Here is a 24994-nt window from a genome sequence, read left to right on the forward strand (position 1 = left end):
TGCCTGCATTATAGACAAAAAAGAAACTGAAATAAAAAATTATTGGTTTTGCGGTTAAGAATAAATACCCACGTAGGGCATTACTCTGTTGACGCAAAATGCTTAAATCCCATAAAATACTGTTGTAATGTTGTTGTTGCAAGTGTGAGATTTGGGAATGTGCAAAACAAAACGGTGGCCCATCACAGACAGCACGGTAAACTATTTGAACGACTGCACTCCTCGGTGTGCTGGACCTCCACACACATTCGTCACTGCGGTTTTTTTTTTGTTTTTGTGAACATAGAAAAGGAAACTAAGCCAATGGAATTACGGCATGGAATCCAGAGACAAACAAAGACAACGTCATACATTTGAAATCCCCCAAAAAAATACTCGTATAAGAGGTGTATAAGAGTTGGGGCAAATACCAATGCAGATATAGTTAATGATGAAAAACAACTGGGAATACAGACACACAGAAAAAAATATCACAAAAATTTTTCAATTGAAACTTTAATTGAAAATAAAAATGTATTCAATACGAAAAAGTTAATTGAATTAATCACTTTTTAATGAAATCAGGATTTTTTTAATAACAATCACGATATTTAGGCAATTTCCAATTAAAAATTAATTGATTAAATTTTTAGTTGAACCTGAACTTGCTTCAATTACGATCGTGATTGATATTTAGGCAATTTTCAATAAAAAATTTAATTGATCCCATAATTTTTTTAATTGAATCTTAAAAAGTCTTATATGCAAATTTCGCCTAAGAAACAGGGGCAAACTTCTCACATGTCAATTAGTGCAGTCCGATTCAAGTTTTAAGCTCAATGATAAGGAGCCTCCTTTTTATAGCCGATTCCGCATGGCGTGCCGCAGAGCGACACCTCTTTGGAGAGAAGTTTTACATGGCATAGTACCTCACAAATGTTGCCAGCATCAGTAGGGGAAATCCACCGCTGAAAATTTTTTCTGATGGTCTCGCTAGGATTCGAACCCAGGCGTTCAGCGTCATAGGCGGACATGCTAACCTCTGCGATACGGTGGCCCCCAAAAGATCTTATATATAAAAATCAATTTTTGTTTGTTTGTACCATGAAATTTTCACATATTGTGAAGGTTGGCCTGGAAAGAAACATAGACTATATAATTTTTTGATATCGGGAGGGGGGCGGACCCACCCCCTTACACCAAAAGTACTATCCAAAAATAAAAGTGGACCGATCAGGACAATATGGAATTCAAATGAAAGGTATTTAAGAGTAGAGTACGAATTTCATAATAAAAGTTGGGTTCAAGAACCTGGGGGGCCGCCCCAATCCCAAAACCCTTTAAGTTAGGTTTATTTGACAATAATCTTGACAATATGGGACTCAAATGAATGGTATTCGGGAGTAGTTTACGAATATGGTTAGGAAGTAGGAATAGGTTTTATAATTTATTGATAACGGAAGGGGGCGGACCCTCCACCGTTACCCCAAAAACACCACCCAAAATCAAAAGTGGACCGATAAGGACAATATGGGTATCAAATTAAAAGTATGCGGGAGTAGACAAAGAATCTGGCATACAAATTAATGCCGAAGTATCGGGGGTCACCCCACCCCCACAAAAAACGCACATTAGCCAATCACGGATATATGGGACTTGGTTTCTTTGTTCCGTATAGACTGAAAAACGGCAGAACCGATTTTCTCGAAATTTTCGCATATTGTGTGTAGGTTGGTCTGGAAGGAAACATAGGCTATATAATTGTTCGATATCGGAAGGGGGACGGACCATGCTCCTTATGCCAAAAACACAACCCAAAATCAAAAGTGCCCCGATGGGGACAATGAAGGATCAAATGAAAGGTATTGGAGAGTAGAATACGAATATGATATCAAAAATTTGAGTCCAAGTACCCATCGGGCCGCCCCAACCCCAAAAACTTCCCCAAACAGACATATTGGACGTTCATTTCAATATGGGGCTCAAATAAAAGGTATTCGGGAGTAGATTTTGAATCTGGCAACCAAAATCAGATCGAAGTATAGGGGATCACACCAACCCATGGTCAACCCATGGGCCATTAGACCCATTATAACTATATGACACTTGGCTGAACCGATTTTCTTAAAATTTTCATAGATTGTGTACATTTGTCTGGAAGGAAACATCGGGTGGAGGCGGACCTCCCCCTTACCCCAAAAACGCCACCGAAAGTGGTCCGACGGGCAGAATAAGGTTATCAAATGAAAGATATTGGAGACCAGAAAACGAATTTGGTATTAAAACCTGGGTCCAAGTACCCAGCGGGTACTTGGCAAAAAGAAACAAATGTTAGTCGTCTAGGCAGAGAGTTCTTTCCATCATTTTCTAATTTAATCGGAAACGATTTTAGTCTCAAAAGCACTGCTATGACTATCCGTTTGTGAAAAAGTCTAGTCGTTAAAAATTATGATAAACACTTTCTATCTTATATATAACAAGTAAAGCGTGCTAAGTTCGGCCGGTCTGAATCTTGGGAACCCACCACCATGGATTCTGCTAAAAACTTTTGCAAAATAAATTTAGTTGAAGGGCATAATTTTATTCTACATACCAAACTTCTGTTAAACCAGCAAAAATTAAAGCTTCTAGGAACCGAACAAGGATGATCGAGACCACACTACATGGGAGACTGATTTGGACCGTATTTGGCACAGTTGTTGGAAGTCGTAACAGAACAACGTATGTACAATTTCAGCCATATCCGACAAAAATTGCGGCATGTAAAGGTTCAAGAAGTCAAATCGGGAGTTCGGTTTATATGGGAGCTATATCATTTTAAAGACTGATTTGGATCGTATTTGTCACCCTTATAACATTTTCATATATTCATTATTTTCAATTAAATTTTTAATTGATCAAATTAAAAACTGAATTGGATATTTTATTTTTTAATTAATTCTATCAATTAAAAAAAATTAATTAAAATAATTAAAAAATTAAATGTAAATTTCAAAAATTTTCAATCACTTTTTTAATTGAATATGCATTTTTTAATTGAAAATTTTTTCAATCACCTTTTTCAGTTTCAATTAAAAAATTAATTAGATCAATTAATGTCGTGATTGAAAACAATTTTTCTTTTTTTCTGTGTAGAGAGCACCATTCTATCCTAAGTCAATGTGTGGAGTCAAAATTCAAAATGGTTTGGAGTCAGGAACGAATGTGTTCTGGTGACTTAGAATGGCCATGTTGTGGAGACACTACTTTAATAGCCCACCATTAGTGACTCTGTGGTAGTTCAAGGCATTAACTGTGCTAATCCTTCTTTTGTGAATAGTTTTCCCCCCTCCAGCTAATAATGTATGTTGCAATTGTAATTATTGCTGTCATTGGTGATTTTACTTTTACATTTGCTTCGACGGATGTGCCGTGCCAGTAACACACATTTGCTGCATTACATTGCTGATTGGTATGGTAGGGATACTAATAAAATTGGGCATCAAAATACACACGCATGTGGAACATATTCTAATTATTGACTATTACATGCATTGTCATATTAAATCACAATCTTCTCAGATGTGTCTTATCAGGTGTCATATTGCATACACTCAGAGAAATTTTGTAGTAAAAACATCAAAAATCCTTGCTGTAACAGCAGAAAGTCTGCTGAAAATAGGACAGCAGTAATTTTTTGCTAAAATTGCACCCTCTAGAGGCTCAAGAAGTCAAGATTCAAGATCGCTATATTAGGTTATGTACCGATTTGAGCCATACTTATCACAGTTATTGAAATCAAATCTGATAAGAATTGCGCTCTCCAGCGGCTCAAGAAGTCAAGACCCAAGAACTGTTTATATGGCAGCTATATCAAAACATGGACCGATTTCGCCCATTTACAATCCCAACCGACCTACACTAATAGCAAGTATTTGTGGAAAATTTCAAGCGGCTAGCTTTACTCCTTCAAAAGTTAGCGTGCTTTCGACCGACAGGCGGACGGACGGACATGGCTAGATCGACTTAAAATGACATGACGATCAAGTATATATTTACTTTAAGGGAGCTCAGACGCATATTTCAAAGTATTACAAACAAAATGACGAAATTGGTATACCCCCATCCTATGGTGGAGGGTATAAAAATAAAAAAACCTATGTAAATGTGTCTCAGTTCATAATCACCACTAAATTTTTTCAAAAGTTTTATTTTAATAACAGCAGACAGTGTTTGTTATAACTTGCAACAACTATGCTAAGTACGGTACAATTCGGTCAATAACCTGATATAGCTCTCATATAAACCGATCTCCCGATTTGACTTCTTGAACCACTGGAAGCCTCACTTTTCATCTGATTTGGATGAAATTTTGCATAGTGCTCCGTATGACTTCCAACAACTGTGCCAAGTACGGTCCAAATCGGTCAAGAACATGATATAGCTCCCATATAAATCGATCTCCCGATTTTGACTTCTTGAGACCTTTCAAGCCGCTTTTTTTGTCCGATTTGGCTGAAATTTTGCATATATTGTTCTGCTATAACTCTCAACAACTGTGCCAAGTACGGTCCAAATCGGTCTATAACCAGATATAGCTCCCATATTTTAACAGAATCCATAGTGTTGGGTTCCCAAGATTCAGCACGGCTGAACTTAACACGCTTTTACTTGTTTTTTTTTTTCTTCTTGAATTTCAATACTTTTCATTTAAAACACATGAAAGATGAGAGGAGGTAGAAAAAAAAAAAATTGTTTATCAGCTGGTGACATAACGACACCGTATATGTGTATGCTGATAGCAAGTAGTTAATTGAATCCATTATCTGATATAGCTAACCCATAAACATTTTTTGCAAGTTCACTTTAAATGTTAGGTTATAATGTTCGTCAGCAATCAGACTAACAAAGCATTCCCATGGCAGCCGGTTGTACGCAACGGATTGACCCGTTGGAGTCCCTCATCGACATGGACTGCCGCATCAGTGTACGTATTCGTTTTTTTTCGTCACGGGAGATGCACATCCCGGAGTGCCTTCTCCGCACGCTTCTAGTCGGTGCCGGGAAAAGTACCCTGGACTCTGGTTCTGTTCGGTTTGTCAGAATCACCTCCATCATCGGTCGGTGTCGGTGAGTTGTAACCGCTGAATGGAGTGGGGCATTTCCGATCTTGATCTGACCTAACGTCACTGAGGGAGTATGGTCTCACTGAATATGTTCGCACATAGACAACAGTGGGTCACAAGCGTTGTCGTCGTCGCCTTCAGCGTCCTCGTCGCGACCCCTTTGAACTCTCCCATGCGGCAATATACGCAACAGCAGCACCCTAGCCCCAATATTGCCGGACTATTGCCGTGAAGTGCATCAATCTTGCAATTGAATTGAAGCGGTCTCGGAGGCCAGATCGTCGATTTTGTGAGTGTGAAGAACATATTGCTTGCATCCACCCAGGAGACAAAGCTGACCAACACCTGCAGCCTGCACCGTTGTCACGGATACAATTTGCTACGTAGGTATCGTTTAAGTGGAGGTGGGAGATTGGCCTTCGTGATGCACCATTCCGTGCAGTAAAGACCCATCTCGCATGCGCTTGGCGATAGTGACCCCTACATGAAATATATGGGGATAGAATTCAAGTCCCGAGCTATACAAGGTGGACAAGTGTTTGGGGGCAAATAGAGTTCAGTTTAGGAGGTGCTTTAGGGCGTCACCCCCTAAACTAAACTTCATTATCGACTATGGCAAATTGGAGCTCAAATCAACGGTATTTGGGGGTAAAGAACGAATTTGATATCTATTTTCAGGGCAAAGTACCGGTTGCCGCCCCAACCCCAAAACGCCCTTCCAACGGTTCATTTTTACCGACCATGCCAATATGGGCCTCAAATTAAAGGGATTTGGGAGAGTTGCATGAATTTAATATCCATATTTGAGTCGAAATGTCTGAGCTGCCATAGCTCCCCTAAAAACCACTTCTCATTACCCTAATTTTTGAAAACACCAGATTTCGGAGATTGGTGATGCGTTTGATGGTGATGTAAGAAGGAGATTAAAGCCTTTTCTGAGGATAGCACAATCTGCATTGTGTGGGTACCGGGCGATAACGGAGTAAGGTGGAATGAAATGGCAGACGATTTGGCAGCGAAAGCCAGAGAACTGCCGTCGATAAACTTGGTTAACGCGAAACCTTTCGCAGTCCGATTTAAGGGCGTGGAGACAAACACGCTAGTAACACTGTGGTAGGTAGGACGGCGAAAATGTCGGTAGGACGACGAAAATGCTATAGGGTGATCCGGATCATGAGAGGACGAGACTATTACAGAAAGGAAGTAAGAAGAGGGTCAGTATAGCTTTTGGTATCATAATGGGACACAGCACTACGAGCTCACTTATGCAAAATCGCTGCGGCAAGTGATAGCATGTGTAGGGCATGTGGGGAAGATGATGAGACGTTGGATCATTTCCTATATAATTGCCCGGCTATCACGGCTTATAGACACCGGCACTTAGGTGGGGACACGATACCAACTTAGGGGAGTGCTATGGAAAACAATTAAGCATTTTGTAAGTAGCTCCGAATTCCTCACTTAAAATTTTCTTTTTCGAGGTTACTTTTTAATTTTTTGAGCACACAACAAGCCGACTACTGGCTTAGGGGTATATCCATAGTGGCATGGGCGGATTAATATCTGCACCCTCTTGTTAATCTAACCTAATCTACTCCATATGTCCCCTAAACCCATGCAATCAAATTTTTTCACCTAACAATATTTGTAGCTACCACTGCAAATTTACTAAAAAATGCCGATTTTGAAACCATTTTTGCTTGAGAGGGGTATTTTGAAGATTTTTGTAAAAAAAAGTCGGACGGAATTTAATTTTGGTTTTTTAAGGACACTTTTACCTGCAGCAAAATTCAAAAATTATTCTTAAGATATCTCTATTCGTTTGTTTTTTAGAATATTTTCAATTTGATTTGAGAAATTTTTGGTAATCGGACCACAAACGAAGTTTTTGCAGCTCCAAAAAAATTTTGAAATAACGAGGTGGCCAACTTTCACACGATCTCGCAAACACCTCAGCTCTAACCATTCCAAAACCCAAAGAAATATCTCTACCCGTTCTCTCACGGCATATTTTATACTAGTTTTTTTTCGATCTCCCACTTTGCGCTGGTTGGTTTTTGTGGCCCAATTAATGGCCAAGTTTACAGCCCCGAAACCCGGAACCCGGACTCTCGAAACCCGGTAAAAGGGAAGACAGGCGACTTAACTGTGACTGATCCAAAGAGGTGCGCCAGGTTGTTCAACCGTCAAATTATTGTGCGTCTCGAGCGAGATTGACAGGGATAAAAGTAGAGCCATTCGTTGTATCCGTGGTCTCCGAGCCGATGGACCGCCATCAAAATTTACCGTTCTCGAAGTTACGAATGTCATCCGTGACACGTAGTCACCAAGGCGTTGGGCACCGATGGACTTTATTTATGCTGAAGAATCTGGATTTACCTGGAGTCTGCTACTGCCCATGAACATTCCACTAAGGAACAGGGGCAAACTTCTCACCTATCAATAAGTGCAGTCCGATTCAAGTTTAAGCTCAATGATAAGGGGCCTCCTTTTTATAGCCGTGTCCGAACAGCGTGCCGCAGTCCGACACATCTTCGGAAGGAAGTTTTACATGGCATATTGCCTCACAAATTTTGCCAGCATTAGGAGGGGAAAAGCCACCGCTGAAAATGTTTTCATAGGCGGACATGCTAACCTCTGCGCTACAGTGGCTTGTGGATTTTAGGGATAAGAAATCGAAACAACGTACAGTGAAAGAGGGAGTTCCCCAAGGCGAGGTAATCCGGCACTGTTTAACCTCTACCTATCCTTCATTCCACCCACTCCAGAAGGCATAGAGATCGTATCACATGCGGACGATTGTACGTTCAAGGCATCAGGCCCTCCACCCATTGATGACATCTGGGATAGGTTAAGCGTCTACCCCAACGAACCTACCGCTTATTTCACAAGGGAACTGAAGGCATCTGCCACAAAATCTTCAGCCACATTGTTCACTACGTACATGCATTAGGTGGGTAATGAGATGAATGTTATAGTCAAAGGAGTAACAATTCCGTTCATCATCAAGTGTCGCAAAATACTTGCCGTCACATTTGACAATTCTTACGCATTCTTCTCACGGGCCACAGCAATTTGCGATAAAGTCAAAAGTAGAAACAAGATCTCCAAGTCACTTGCCGGCAGTACTTGGGGTGCTGACAAAGAAATCTTGTTGACCAAGGCAATTGGCCGGTCTGCGGTGAGTAATGCAGCGCCAGTGTGGTCTCGTCAGCTATGTGACAGGCATTGGCATAATATTCAGATCTGTCAGAATGCCGCTCTTTGAACTGCGACGGCCTGTCTCCTCAGTTCTCACGTGGACCACCACCATCAGCAGACAAAAATCTAACCCGTGCATTGACGATACTACATGCTGTCTATGTAATACCTTTTGGGCTTTTATCGCAGATACCATCAAAATTATCATCTTGTTCATAGATATCCACCGCCCAGAAGCCTTAATGTAGATCTTCATGATCTAGAGCCAGAGGCTCGGCACTAAAAGAGAGCCCCTAGATCAAGTTGCATATCATACGAGTAGGGAAATTCCTGCAGACACGGTACCAGATGCGGTGAATAGTTACCGGGTGAATATTGTCCTTGGAGAACGACCGTCACCCATAGCACCTGGGAAATTGATTTTTTGCGGCATGCCAAAGTAGTTCTGGCTCAATTACGATCCGGCAGATGCTGCGGCGTCAACTTCTACATGACAAGGATTTATGCCAACGTGCAGGTTGGGCGTCCCAATTGTGATTTGGGACCACGTAACACACGCCAGCTGTTTAACTGCTCAGATAGATACACTCGATGCCTCTGGACACACCCCATCTTAGTCACAGAATTCTGAATCTGGATATTCAACAGAACCAAGCTGTTGTCGCAGAGACCATCAAAATCATCATCTTGTTCATAGATATCCACCGCCCAGAAGCCTTAAGGTAGATCTTCATGATCTAGAGCCAAGGGCTCGGCGCTAAAAGCGACTTATAGAAAACCAGTAAGGAAGGACAAAAGTCGGACGGTGCCGACTGTATAATACCTTACACCTACCCTATAAGTACAATGTGGGAGCTTTATCCAATTCTGAACCAATTTTGATGGACCTCGGCGAGTAAACTGTAATAACTACGGTTGACATATGACAACATTATTGCAAATTGCCCGAAACCTGACGAACATATATATAGGAGCTATATCTAATTTTGTACCGATTTCGAGCAAACTTCTCAGATAATGTGGTAGTCGTCGAAGAAAGCGTTGTGCAAAATTTTGGCAAGATTGGTCAAACAATGCGCTTGCAGTAGCTCGTGGGGTGAAAATCTTTCGATATACATACATGACAGCTATATCTAAATCTGGGCCGATTTCTATGAAGTTCACCAGTAATATCGAGAGTCATAAGAAAATCCTTCCTGCAAAATTTCGAAAGAATCCATTTCAAACTGAACACTTTCTTGCAATATTTCTCAAAATCGGACGAACATATATATGGGAGCTATACCTAAATCTGAACCGGTTTCGAGCAAACTTCTCAGATACTGTGGCAGTCGTCGAGGAAAGCGTTTTGCAAAATTTTGGCAAGATGGGTCAATAAATGCGCTTGGTGTGACTCCATAAGTTAAAATCGGGCGATATATATATGAGAGCTATATATAAATCTGAACCGATTTCCATGTATTTCACCAGTAATGGCGAGAGTCAAGAGAAAATCCTTCGTGCCAAATTTTGAGAGAATCGGTTTACAAAAGTCAATTTTATTGCAATATTACTGCAAATCGGACGAACATATATATGGGAGCTATATCTAAATCTGAACTGATTTCGAGCAAACTTTTTACATACTGTGGCAGTCGTCGAGGAAAGCATTGTACGAAGTTTCGGAAAGATTGGTCAATAAATGCGCTTGCAGTGGCTCTAGGAGTGAAATTCGGGCGATATATATATATATATACATATATATATATATATATATATATATATATATATATATATATATATATATATATATATATATATATATATATATATATATATATATATATATATATATATATATATATATATATATATATATATATATATATATGAGAGCTATATATTAATCTGAACCGATATCCATGAAATTCACCAGTAATGTCGAGATTCAAGAGAAAATCCTTCGTGCCAAATTTGGAGAGAATCGGTTAACAAATGACCATTTTATTGCGGTATTACTGCAAATCCGACGAACATACATATGGGAGCTATATACAAGTCTGAACCGATTTTTTTCCAATTTCAATAGGCTTCGTCACTAGGCCAAAAAACATGCCTGTACCAAATTTTAAGACGATCGGATGAAAACTGCGACCCGTACTTTGTACACAAATTAACATGGACAGACAAACAGACGGACAGACCGACAGACAGACAGACGGACATACCTAAATCGAATCAGAAAGTGATTCTGAGTTATCAATGGGTCTAGAAATTCACTAAGCTATAATACCCTGTACCACCAATCCCAGCTGGTTGGCAGCCGGTTGTACATACCGGATTGATCCGATGAACTTCTTCATCGGCAAGGGCTGCAGCCTCAGTGTATAACACACTGCTACAACAACAACCCTGTACCACAGTAGTGGTGTAGGGTATAAATAGAAATTGTTTAGACTTACAAGGCTTGGAAGCTGTTACCTGCAGCATTGCTGTTGTTGTTGTAGCAGTGTTGTACACTGAGGCATTGTCTCGTCGTGTTGTTGTTGTCGAAGCCACATGCCTATATGTGGAGATGGCGATCCTTGTCTGGCTCCTATACGTGAGCAAGCTCGTTCCGGTCCAAAGGACCGATCGCCGCGGGAACATAATGACCATTGGTTATTTAAAGGCGCCTATAACTCGCCTTGTCAAATCGAGCATCATAGGCACTCAATATTTGTGCAAGAGCCGGTGCCGCCGGCATCTCACTGAGACTCTGCGCTCCATACCGCTGATTGTCCACGACTGCAATTGCAGCTACTCCGCATGGAGCATTCCACTATTCTCAACCTGTAAATCCGTGTCAGTGTCTCTCAACGTCTTTTCCACAAAGTCTGGCACTTAACATACCTTTTCCGCCTATTCCAAAGTTCATCTGGTTCTCCATATGTTTTTCGTAGTCCCTTCAACCGTTTGGTGACGTCATAAACTATTTAAAGCGCTCCCCAAATCGAATAACAAATTATTGCAACCTAGGCGTCTTTTCGCTTTCCCATTATTTTGAGCACAACTACTTTTGAATGTCGAGTCATTATCAACACTTGCTGCACTCATTTGTTTTTTCCTCTTTTTTTCAGTTCAAATGCATTCGCATGGGATAACAAAAGTTAGCAGCCAACAATAATCCATTCTTACGCCAGCATTGGCGGTACTAATTACCTGCCGGTGCTTCATGGCACTCACAAAAAAACCTCCCAAATAACTGCATGCATTCACCCTTGGTGTGCAGAAACACAAACAACAACAACATCGAATGTCAACCATTAATAAAAAAAGCGGCTGATGGCGACGTTACGAAAAAAAAATAAAATAAAATGTAACAACTCACCTTATCAAGACATTTCAACTCCTCGATGGGATAGACCACCTTTTGACAGCGAGCACAGGTTTTATTCATTTTTGCACAGCTCCTCTCTGGGGTAAATTCTTGGTAGTAAAGTTGTAGGTAGTTGTAGTTCTACAGATGTTTAACACTTTGTTTTTATTTTCGTTTGGTCGTTTTGTTTTCGTTTTGCCTTTTTGGGGGTCGTTTCGAATTTCACAATAGAAACCTTAGGACAAGTGCGGTAAGGGGCTCTTTGAGAGAATCTTAATTCTGAGCACAGCACACAAAAACTTTAAATTTGCTATTCTATCAAAGGAGAACGAGAGAGAGGGAGAGAGAGAGAAATAGAATAAAAGAATAACAAGCTAAATTCGCACGAATATAACAACTAAGATTTTATTTCTTTTATTTTATTATTATTGTTGATATAGGAGCCTGCCTCTTGTTGTTGTTAGTGTTGGTTTGTTGTTGTGTTGAAAAAGATCTTCAAATTGTTGGTGATTTTTATGCTGCTGTTGTCGCTGTTGTCTCTGCTCCACAGACTGGTTTGCGTTTGATCTTCACTGTTTTCTTACTTGTTGTCTTTTACATTTATTCAAAGGCACACACACACTAAGGCAAGCGAACTATTAACATTAATGGGGTAAGAGAGGGAGAGAAACAGAATGGATGGAGATGAAATGGATTTTGAAAAAACAAAGGGAGTTTTAATTTGTTGACAATGCAAAGAATTTTAAAATTTATGGATGTTTTCCAATTTTAATTTTGTTAGTTATATTTAGAAACTGAAATTAATTTTGGTAATGAAACAATTTTCCTTATATGTAAGTTATTGTGTTTTATATACATATGAACTTGACTTTGTTATCAAGGAACACTTGTTTTTTGTTTAATTTATTATGGAATCAAAAAAAAATTAACAAGTAAACACGCACACACTGGGATTGAGCCAGCCAGCTTAATTTAATTCAAGCAACACCATCACAATTTATAATACAACAAAATTGAAAATAGGTATATGTATTATTTTTGTTGTTGTTGAATTGGAGCTGCTGGAGATTTGTTACACTGTTGCTTCACCCAGCCGCCAGCCAACGAACGACTTCTTTTGTATTTTCTTGTATTTCTTTTGTTTCCACTACTTTATACTTTGTGCTGGTTGCTGCTGCTGTTTCTTTGCTTAACATGGGGGAGATACGATCACTTTTTTTCACACATTTCTTTATTTGCTATTTTTTCAGTAGATATTTTTGCAGATCTATTACCACCGAAATTATTTTCGTTATGCACACTCATGAAATTAACTCACTTTTATATGATTTTCGATCTTATTAAATTTATTCGCTATTTTTTTAGATTTCAATTAATTTGAAATTAATAAATGCTTCTTCTTCTCTTTATTGTGTGGGGCTCTCGCGGACTTTGGGGTTAACACTTCACGACGTCACAACGGCTGCACAGTTGCACAGTAAATAAATAATGAAGAAGAAATGGTGGAATGTGTGAATGAAGTTTAACGAAGTGACGCCGTTGTGCAACGTAGCAGACGGCTCGGCTCAGCGCAAAGTCGTTGCCTGTTGATGACCTGCCGAATACGAGTTAAAACCCAATGAGAGATTCTAGAGTCTGCGACCAAAAAACTCGTAGCATACAAAAACACAGTTGTTTTCGAGGTAAAAATGTACTATGCAGTGTGGTTTAAAGGAAAATTTCGTACATACAGGCTAATTTCGTACATACATATGTGTTCTGGATTTCCATGAAAAAATACAAACTGATGAAATACGTCTTTTGTTTATAGCATCGTAAAATTTAACCAAATAGTTTTGAAATTGTATGCAAAAATTCTAATTTTAAACTTATTCAATTGAAAAGTCCCATTTGTGTTGAAAGTTTGGTTTTACATATTTAAAATATATTTTCACTTTTTCGAAAAATGTTGACAGGTTGGCATACTCTCATTCCGCCATAGAATTGGAATTCTATTTTGCTTTCGGAATAGCCGCTAAAATTTGTATTTGTTTCGCGAGCGGAATTTGACAGCAATCAAATGTTTCGCTACCAAAACACGTTTCTTTATCTACAAAACTAAAATGATGCCGGCAATAGTTTCAAGTGTTGCCACTATAATAGTTTCTTGCCATTTTCCTCACTATAAACAGAATACTACTTTTCAGCCAACGTTTCGCCGACGTTTTTTTATATGGAGTTTGACAGCATTCCGCTCGAAAAACTGAATAGAATACTCAGCTAAAGGATGGGGTTACCCTTATTTCGTCATTCCGTTTGTAATCCCTCCAAATATACAAAATTTGGAGTATTTCTCCAAGGGTTCTATGAGACGCCGATACTGATCCTATTTCCGCGCCCCGTTCCATTGTCCATATTCGATGCATCTGTAAATGCACACAAATTTGTTTGCGTGTGTTGGCAAAACGACGATCAGCTTGATGGCAAGATGGCGGATTGCACCATATGATTTATGATTGTTGTAAAGGGTGATTTTTTTGAGGTTAGGATTTTCATGCATTAGTATTTGACAGATCACGTGGGATTTCAGACATGGTGTCAAAGAGAAAGATGCTCAGTATGCTTTGACATTTCATCATGAATAGACTTACTAACGAGCAACGCTTGCAAATCATTGAATTTTATTACCAAAATCAGTGTTCGGTTCGAAATGTGTTCACTCACCGTAACGTTGCGTCCAACAGCATCTTTGAAAAAATACGGTCCAATGATTCCACCAGCGTACAACCCACACCAAACAGTGCATTTTTCGGGATGCATGGGCAGTTCTTGAACGGCTTCTGGTTGCTCTTCACTCCAAATGCGGCAATTTTGCTTATTTACGTAGCCATTCAACCAGAAATGAGCCTCATCGCTGAACGGTGAATGAACACATTTCGAACCGAACACTGATTTTGGTAATAAAATTCAATGATTTGCAAGCGTTGCTCGTTAGTAAGTCTATTCATGATGAAATGTCAAAGCATACTGAGCATCTTTCTCTTTGACACCATGTCTGAAATCCCACGTGATCTGTCAAATACTAATGCATGAAAATCCTAACCTCAAAAAAATCACCCTTTACAAATGAGACCACCTTTAATTGTTTCGCCATGTAAGGGTACTTACTTGCAGGGCGTGCACAAATTTTTGAGTATGCGAACATACATAATATTTGCCAATCACAATTATGCTCATTGTCAACATTTTATTCAAAACTTACAAAATAAATATAGCGAGAAAATTGATTAAAATTATTAACTTTTGTGTACTCAATTGGTAATTGCTGCAAATTCCAGTCTTCCATTCACAATAGATGCACAACTTGTGAAAAACCATACCAATACAATCCTAGCGGTAGATAGATGTACTAAATAATCCTACAATGAATAGCTATCTAGAATTTTGTTGCACTGAAGTCAGGATACACTGAACTAAAGCTCTTCAAAATGCATACATATTTAGCAAAATATTACCTTAGCTATTCCATTAACTTTTTAATGAAAAATAACACAATCCCAATTTTGAATTTTGTATTCTATAGCTTCTCCAGCACTCAATGTGACGACGTTAAAAATGAGAACATATGACACAGCTGTGACCAACCGAATACTGCTTTTACCCGCCGAATAATAACAAAAGCATGTGTTAAACAGTTAATAGAACGTTACGTTGTGCATTGTGCCGTTTTAAAAGACATATAAACTAAATAACAACAATTATGTTTGTAAAACAGTTTATTTTCGAAATGAACATTAAGTGAGAAAAATGAAGTACCCACAACAAGAGTAAAATCTTGTGAAAATGTTCAACAACAACAACAGTTATTAACGATTTCTTGAAATTTCAGTACAAGGATCACCGGACATTTTCACACGTCCCATACTAAACACATTGAAATCTTAATTTTTTCTAGATAAAATTTCCTTAGAATACATGTGGGACCAAGTGGTACTTCCCATAGACCATCAAGGAGTAATTTCAGCTTGAAAATAAAAAGGGGCCCCAGTCACCTTTTCACCTGCTGGTTAATATAGTACATGTAAACAATGCCCACAATTGCTTTGTTTAGGTACTTTGCGAGACAAATTTAACAGGTAGGAGCAGTTGACCAACGACAAAAAATCGAGTGCACTATATGTCAAAATGAGTGATTATGGTCAAAATCAGTGATTTGGCGCCATTTTTCTTTGCTTGTGTGTGCTGTGGTTCTTAACTATAAAGCACACACACAACCGAACGTTATGAAATCTCGTTGACGGATTGTGTACTCCGCGAGAAAAAATTGTACTTAGCTGTTTGCTGTACACTACCTGTGTAAAAGGTGGTCTCACGCGAACAGCTGTTAACAGCCGCCAAAGTTTGACGGTAATAAGATGACAGATTTTTGTTTGCATTCTCTTTGTTGTTATCTTCTTTCTCGCATATTCTCTGCTTATGTATGCGCACGTAAAAATTTTTTGATGTGTGTGTGTGTTCATCAGCTTGATGACAAGATGGCGGATTGCACCACATAATTTGTAGTTGTTCTACAAATCAGAACACCTTTATTTTTCGCCATGGGTATTTGCATGCGTACGAAAATTAAACACCACAGTAGAACGGCATCCAAACTTTGTATTGATATATTTTGGAAGTCAGACGTAGTTCCTAGCCATATAAAACCCCGTTTATAGTGAAGAGACACAATACACACAAACAACGAACTAGTAACATACTCATAATAAGAGTTGCACCTTGGTACAATTAGAAGGCCAGCTGACAACATTTTCCGATTTCAGACTTGTATCTAAATCCCACTTGAACGTCAAATGCTTTGTAGGGATTTTAAAGGTTTTTACATTTTGTTTCTTTTTTAATATTTATTTATTTATTTATATTTAATAATCATAACTCTTTTGATCTTGTGACTGCTACACATGATAATACAAACAAAAACTAGAATGTCAATTTGACAGTGTACAGAAGTTTGACAGCCTAGTGGGAATTTGCGCCACCATCCCCAGAGGTGATTTCGTTGTTGTTGGGCTCATGACTTTACCTTCTAATTGTACCCATGACATAATGACCAGCAAGTGTACCGTAAACAGCTGAGTAAATTTTTTTTTTCTCTCGAAGTGCACTATCTGTTTTGGTTGTATGTGTATTAAAGTTAAGAACTATAACACAAAAACAACTGATTTTGACAGATAGTGCACTCAATATTTTTTTGTTGGGCAACTGCCACTACCTGTAAATGAATATATCTTGATTGTATCAAGAGTTGCGCTTTTGACAGATAGTGTCGTCGGTTATTTTTGTTGTTGCCCAACTGTTCCGACCTGGAAATGAATTTATCTTAGTTTATAGTCTTGAAAGCTCGTATGTTCTACAATTCCATTGGATATCTTTGGGTTCGTCGCTCAGAACAGATTATTTAAAACTCGGATTACCAGTGATAGTGGGTTCGATTCCCACTAGAGGCCTTGTTTGTCGCTACCGTGGTATCACAATGTACTCAAATAATCTAAGTGAGTATATGTTTATAAAATAGACCAACTATCTCGATGCGATAGTCGGCTTTTGAATTCAGAAAATATGTACTGTACGTTTATGTTCTTGGGGTCATCTTGAGTTTTTTTTGTGGGTTTCCCTGTATGCTACACTTTATCCCCTTTTTTTATTGATTTCCTAATAGTTACATATGTATTTATTTTGTTTGCTATTCCAAGAGTTGTTTTTATACTTTTCACCATAGGATGGGGGTATACTAATTTCGTCATTCTGTTTGTAACACCTCGAATAATGCGTCTAAGACCCCATAAAGTATATATTGATATACTTGATCGTTGTGATATTTTAAGTCTAACTAGCCATGTCCGTCTGTCGGTCGAAAGCACGCTAACTTTTGTAGAAGTAAAGCTAGCCGCTTGAAATTTTGCACAAATACTTGTTATTAGTGTAGGTCGGTTGGGATTGTAAATGGGCCAAATCGGTTCATGTTTTGATAAAGCTGCCATATGAACCGATCTTCGGACTTGACTTCTTGTGCTTTTAGAAGGCGCAATTCTTATCCGATTTGGCTGTCATTTCGCACGTGATGTTTTGGTATCACTTCCAACATTTGAAGTATGGTCCATATGGTGGTATGGCCATATAAACTGATCTTGGATCCTAAATTATTGAGCCGCTAAAGGGCGCAATTGGGATCTGATCTGGGATCTAGACTTCTTGAGCCTCTAGAGAGCGCAATTCTCATCCGATTTGGCACACATTTTGTACAACGGCTTCTCCCATGCCCTTCAACAAACGTCTGCAATATGGTCTGAATCGATCTATAGCTTGATACAGCTCCTATATAAACCAATCTCCCGATTTTGTTTCTTGTTTCAATAAATATTGATATTGACAGTTCTTTCTTAACAACCCTCGTAGCAAAAAAAAAAGCATTCACATTCACCGTTAAATACATGAACATAATTGTAACGGCGTCAGCAACAATACATTGTTGGCTACGTTAAGTGGATATCACTAGCAGACACAAACAACAACTGTCAAACTCTCGCAGACGAAAGGATATCAAAGAAGAATCCTTTGCCGTTTGACATAATCGAATTTTCAATGATTTTCAACGTATTAAGGGCGGAGGACTATTCATATACTGAAAAAGAAAACGGCCATTATAAGTTTATTGAGAAAAGTTACTAAAAAATTATACAAGATTACCGAAAAAGTTAAAAAATTCCATACCATTTGTGAGCAATCTCAGCAATAGTGTGAAAATTGATGGAAAAAAGGTTGAAGCCAATTTCTGTTTTATTGTTATACATAAAATTTTTTCATCACAAGTGTATTTTTTCGGTATTTTATTATCAAAAAGTTAAATAGACCTTTTAATAGAAAAAGTTCCAAAAAAAGGAAAAGAAAACCAAAATTTTGATAAATTGTCCATCAAAAAGTTAAAAAATAGATATATATCAAAGTGATGATAGCCAAGTGAAAATGTGAAAAAATTTGGGTTCCACATTATTATGTATGACCTGTTTCCGAAGGAACACACGTAATATTGTATGATTTTCAACGAGTCAATGGTCCGAATCCTACGAAACCGTTCAGTTCTTATAAGAAATGCCTTAAATAGTTTGCCAAAAACAATCAGAAATACCAAACACCCAACGTAATGCTTAGCTTTTTATTATTTGAATGAGTGAAAAATCGATAAAAGTTGCTGTATTCTTCTTCTCCATTCAAAATTCGTGTGCGTGAGTGTGGAAGCCGGTGAATTGAAAATATCTATAATATCGAACGCGCAGCAGCTCGCTAGTGTAACAATTTTTTTTCTTTTCTTCGTCTTCGTGTGCGGAGGGGGCGTCTATTACCCAGCAGTCGTCAGCAACCACCCCTTCATGTCCGTCGAATAACAACCGCTATAGCAAAAACAAAATAAACAAACGTAATACTACCGTTAATAAACCAAATCAACCACCCTCTCTCACATTGTCGGTAAAATTGCATTTGAGGTAAATAGAGGAAACGAGCCGAGAGCCGAACGAAAACATCTGATTAAAAAAATAAAAGAGAATAAAAAAAAACATAGCCTTATTCAGCTAGCTAGCCAGTCAGGCAAACAAAACGAAAAAGTAAACAAAACGTAAGTTTCACGTCGAAACAATCCATCCATATTCAATTGGTATCCATTCATTCACATCGTAAAGCGCATTTTTCGTGAATCAGGGATAAAGTGCCGAAGGCATATAAAATTACGCCAAGTGTCGAAATATTATGATCCACTACAATGATCCACTACAATGGTCCACAATATCGTCATCGATGATGATGGTTTATGGGGTTATTTCTTTTGCCATTGTGATTTTTATACCCTACACCACTACTGTGGTACAGTGTAACTTAGTGAATTTGTTTGTAACACCCAAAAGGAAGAGAGATAGACCCATTGATAAGTATACCGATGGACTCAGAATCACTTTCTGATTCGATTTAGCTATGTCCGTCTGTCTGTCCGTCCGACTGTCTATCCGTCTACCCATGTTAATTTGTGTACAAAGTACAGGTCGAAGTTTCATCCGATTGTCTTAAAATTTGGTACAGGGATGTTTTTCGGCCTAGAGACGAAGCCTATTGAAATTGGAAAAAATCGGTTCAGTTTTGGATATAGCTCCCATATATATGTGCGTCCGATTTTCAGTAATAATGCAATAAAATGGTCATTTGTTAACCGATTCTCTCGAAATTTGGCACGAAGGATTTTCTCGTAACTCTCGATATTACTGGTGAATTTCATGGAAATCGGTTCAGATTTATATATCACTCTCATATATATATATCGCCCGATTTTAACTTCTGGGGTCACAGCAAGCGCATTTATTGACCCATCTAGCCAAAATTTTGCAAAACGTTTTTCTCGACGACTGCCACACTATCTAAGAAGTTTGCTCGAAATCGGTTCAGATTTAGATATAGCTCCCATATATATATGTTCATCCGATTTTGAGAAATATTGCAAGAAAGTGCTCAGTTTGAAATTGACTCTTTCGGAATTTTGCAGTAAGGATTTTCTTACCACTCTTGATATTACTGTTGAATTTCATAGAAATCGGCCCAGATTTAGATATAGCTGTCATATATGTATATCGACGGATTTTCACCCCAAGAGCTACTGCAAGCACATTGTTTGACCAATCATGCCAAAATTTTGCACAACGCATTCCTCGACGACTACCACATTATCTGAGAAATTTGCTCGAAATAGGTTCAGAATTAGATATAGCTCATATATATATGTTCGTTAGATTTTTGGCAATTTCCAATAATGTTGCCATTTGTCAACCGTAGAGGTTCATAAAAATTGGTTCAGAATTAGATATAGCTCCACATTGTACTTATAGGGTAGGTATAGGGTATTGTACAGTCGGCACCGCCCCACTTTTGTCCTTCCTTGCTGGTTAATAATTGCAATATTGTGGCCATTTTGCCCTCCACAGTCTTGTTTTGTTTGGCCAACAGCCGAATTTAGAGATTTTGTATAGTCGGTTTGTTCTATTTACCTGTCCAGCAGATTCGCTAGTTTAAGCCTAGTACTAACTTCAGTCCAAAGATTTTAGGAATTTTACAAGATGCACAAACTGATTAGGAATTTTACAAGATACACAAGCAGATTCGCTAGTTTAAGCCTAGTACTAACTTCAGTCCAAAGATTTTAGGAATTTTACAAGATGCACAAACTGCTTTTCTACTTACGAAGGAACACAAAGAGGAATTGATGAATCGAAACTGTGCCACTTTTACGATATTAGGAAGACCAACCAGATTGTATATCTTGTAAAATGTAAATGTAAAAATTTAAAGTCGCAGCGAAAATGCCTATTCTTCACAAATATACAAACAAAAGTCAAACAACAGCACACACCAAAGATAATAATGATTGTTGCTCATTTCGTGAGCAATTAATTACCTTTGCAATTAATTGAAGCGAAATTTGTGTTGGCGCAGCGACATGTCGCTGGTGTTTTACTCATAGAACTTAGCAAGATATATTCATTTACAGGTAGGGACAGTTGCCCAACAACAAAATGTTGTGTGCACTATCTGTCAAAATCAGGGATTGTTGCAACTCTGATTTTGAGTAGGTTACTAGCATGACTTAATTACCAGGTAGTGTACCGTAAACAGCTGAGTACAATTTTTTCTCGCGAAGTGTACTATCTGTCAACGAGTTTGTGTGTATTATAGTTAAGAACCATAACACACACTAACAATAAAAAATTGCGCGAACTAGTTACATACATATCAGAGTTGCACTAATCACTGATTTTGACAGATAGTGCACTCAATATTTTGTTGTTGGGCAACTGCTACTAACTGTAAATGAATATAACTTGGAACTTAGCAAGATATATTCATTTACAGTTAGTGGCAGTTGCCCAACAACAAAATGTTGAGTGCATTATCTGTCGAAATCCGTGATTATTGCTACTCGATTTTGAGTAGGTTACTAGTTCGGGCCATTTTTCATTGTTTGTGTGTCATGGTCTAATAACACACACAACCAAAACTCATTGACTGATAGCGCGCTTCGAGAGAAAAAATTGCAATCAGCTGTTTACTACGCTACCTGGTAATAATGTCATAATATTGGGTGACCAGAAGATTATTTAAAATCGTACATTTAGATACTAAAACGTACAAAATGGTACATTCTTTACGAATTGAACAAAAGCACTTAAAATTAGGATACAGTTACTACTTGACAGTAGATATTGGGCGCTTAGTAGATTTGTTTTTAATACGAGCATCTAGATACAAAAACACACAACATGGTACTTTTTTACGTTTTGAGCTAAAACGCTCAAAATTGGCATTCATTTATACCGTGACAATATATATATTGGGCGACTTAATGATTTTTTCCGCTATATTATTGTTCTTGGTACTATTTGACACATTTTTACAGAAGGGGACAGATTTCTGAAATTTTATACGCAATTATTACAAAACTTCATAATCTTATAAACTGAGTGACTACCTAGGTTTTTGGAAGTCTTACACTAAAAAGGGGTTTAAAAACGGGGGTAGCGAAGCGGACCACTGGGATGCTAGTTATTTATATGATACGTGTTAAAGTGGACAAAAACGCACCAACTATCCCGGATATCGGTAGGATTAGAAGTATACCTTACCATACGACGATTTACCCGTTCCAAATAAAATGCTTCTTTTCGAGAAGCTAACAAAGCCAAAAATATGTCAGCAGGCATATTTTTGAAAAACATATATACGAACAAGTAAAAGCCTGCTAAGTTCGACCGGGTCGAATCTTGGAAACCCACCATCATGGATTCTGCTAAAAATGTATACGAAATAAATGTAGTTGAAGGGCATAATTTTATTCTACTTCTGTCAAACCAGCAAAAATTTAAGCTTCTAGGAACCGAAGGAAGATGATGATGAAAATTTAGGCTTCCAGGGGCTAAAGAAGTCTAATCGGGAGATCGGCTTCTATGGGAGCTATGTCAGGTTATAAACCGATTTGGGCCGTTGGAAGTCACAAAAGAACACCATATGCAAAATTTCAGCCAAAACGGATGAAAATTGAGGCTTCCAGGAGCTCAAGAAGTCTAATCGGGAGATCGGGTTATATGGGAGTTATATCAGGTTGTAGACTGATTCGGGCCGTACTTAACACAGTTGTTGGAAGTCATAGCAGAACAATACGTGCAAAATTTCAGCCAAATCGGATAAAAATTGAGGCTTCCAGGGGTTCAAGAGGTCAATTCGGGAGATCGGTTTATATGGGAGCTATATCAGGTTCTTGACCAATTTAGACCGTACTTGACATAGTTGATGGAAGTCATAACAGACCACTGCGTGCAAAATTTCAACAAAATCGGATAAAAATTGAGGCTTCCAGGGTGTTAAAAAGTCTAATCGGGAGATCGGTTTATATGGGAGCTATATCAGTTTCTTGACCGATTTAGACCGTACTTGACACAGATGTTAAAAAATCAAAACAGAACACTGCGTGAAAAATTTAAGCCAAATCAGACAAAAGTTGCGACTTCCAGGAGCTCAAGAAGTAAAATCGGGAGATCAAATTATATGGAAGCTATATCCAAATCTGAACCGATATGGCACATTTGCAATCCCCAACGACCTACATCAATATTTAGTATCTGTGCAAAATTTCAAGCGGCTAGCTTTCCGCGTTCGACCGCTATCGTTATTTTGACATGTCCGCCCGCATGGCTATTTCGATTCAGAATGTCAAGACAAGACTTTATTGGGTCCTAGATCATTATTTCAAGGTGTTGCAAACGAAATGTATAGTATACCCATATCCTATGGTGGTGGGTATAAAAACTAAAAAATTTATATGGCGGCATAAAACAAATAAACATATTTTTCTTGTTTTATTTACAAATTCCACTAAACACATCAAAATCAGCTGTTTTTTAATTTTGTATCGAAAATGGACATCCCCTCAAATAACAGAACATATGTAAAAAAATGTGCAGATTTCAAAAACGATGTGCAATTGAAAATTATCAAAAGTAAGAACATGGGCGAAAAACCATGCTTCTGTACAGGAGGAATAATCCTCACGTTGATCTTGGTACATTCTTCCTTAACACAATTCCTACTAAATAGCGCTGAATTTTGCGCAATTAACAATTACGCCTCATGGTAGTGCCAACAGTATGCACACAACACGTGCGTTCGAGTACTTAAAAATGTGTGTAAATTTGCTCAAATTGTTACTGAAAGTCGTTCGTGTACTTTATTTGCCAGCAGAAGAGGCCGTGAGAGTGCGTAAGAGCAAGCAAAATTTTGAGAGTTTGGTAATTGAGAACTTGCAAATATTTACTGGAGGTTTTTTCCTACCAGTGATTTGCAGCATAGAACAGATGTTCTATGAAAACCCGCAGTTTAATGCAAATAAATAACAAAAGAGTGTAAAGACTATTGTTACATTACAGCAAATTTTTGCTGGAAAAGTACACGAACAGACCTAATATTATGAACATTGGCTTACTGGTTACTTTCCAATCATACATCTGCAATATCGAAGCTCTTATTATATTTTATAATGCCTGCTTTCTAATTAGCTATAGCCACTTGACGTTTGATTTCGTTTTTTTTTACTCTTTTTACCAGAAATATTCGAGATAAAAATCACGATCTGTTATTTGTGCCAGTGTGTGATACAAAAAAGGAAATAAAATTTAAATCGGATTTTTTTGGATCGTTCGTTTTAAACGTTGCAGCGCACGGATGTCAAGCAATTCTTCAAAAATATGCAAACCCTAAGAAAGAAAACGAGCCCCTGTAAATGTAAGTAAATTTTTTATAAAAAAACAATTAAATTTTTTTAAACAATATATATAAACTTTTCGTTTAATTGTCGAATGGAATTTTGTATTATAATCAAGTCTAACAAAAATTCTAAAAACAATATTTTTGACAAAAATTTTTGAATTTAATGAGCTTATATAATTATAATGAAAAATGCGTAGAGCTTTCACAAAGTTTGCAACCAACCTCTTTGAATTGTGTCACTCGAATAAACAGCTTTCGTTCGCTTGACAAATCAAAATCAGCTGATTTTACAGTGGAGAAACAGCTGATTTTCTATAAATCAGGGAAAAAATCGTATACTCAAGTTACACAATAAGAGTGTTTGCGAACTCAAAAATTTTTAAAAATTTGCACAAATTGTTACTGGAAGTCGTTCGTGTACTTTATTTTCCAGCAAAAGAGAGCGGGAGAGTGCGTGAGAGGGAGCAAAATTCTCAGAGTTTGGTGATTGATAGCTTGCAAATTTCTACTGGAGGTTTTTTCCACCAGAAATATGCAGCAA

General features: G+C 38.0%; 2 protein-coding genes across 15 annotated transcripts in view; one reads left to right on the top strand and one right to left on the bottom strand.

The window, feature by feature from the left end:
* LOC106087000 (LIM and SH3 domain protein Lasp) overlaps nt 1–24994 on the bottom strand; it is a 423009-nt gene that overhangs the window by 340172 nt on the left and 57843 nt on the right. For 4 of the 13 annotated variants that reach the window (XM_059370385.1, XM_059370388.1, XM_059370386.1 and 1 more), the window contains exons 1-2: nt 12941–13122; nt 11635–11937 (exon numbers count right to left, since the gene is read on the bottom strand). The exons of 1 other annotated variant lie outside the window; for it this stretch is intronic. In XM_059370385.1, the coding sequence (XP_059226368.1) occupies nt 11635–11703 (69 nt within the window). In that variant the 5' untranslated portion in view covers nt 11704–11937; nt 12941–13122. Of the gene's footprint in view, nt 1–11634; nt 11938–12206; nt 12258–12566; nt 12739–12896; nt 12916–12940; nt 13123–24994 lie in introns of those variants that run through there. 8 more of the 13 variants (XM_059370414.1, XM_059370412.1, XM_059370408.1 and 5 more) reach the window with 6 other exon arrangements.
* Nucleotides 18216–24994, top strand: part of LOC106087003 (protein disabled) — a 54447-nt gene continuing 47668 nt past the window's right edge. Inside the window, exons 1-3 of one of the 2 annotated variants that reach the window (XM_013251870.2) lie at nt 18216–18881; nt 18985–19270; nt 24292–24468. In XM_013251870.2, coding sequence (XP_013107324.2) covers nt 24432–24468 — 37 coding nt within the window. In that variant the 5' untranslated portion in view covers nt 18216–18881; nt 18985–19270; nt 24292–24431. The remainder of the gene's footprint in view (nt 18882–18984; nt 19271–24291; nt 24469–24994) is intronic. The other variant, XM_013251871.2, reaches the window with a different exon arrangement.

This window comes from Stomoxys calcitrans, chromosome 1 (assembly GCF_963082655.1).
Source record: "Stomoxys calcitrans chromosome 1, idStoCalc2.1, whole genome shotgun sequence".
Lineage (NCBI taxonomy): Eukaryota > Metazoa > Arthropoda > Insecta > Diptera > Muscidae > Stomoxys > Stomoxys calcitrans.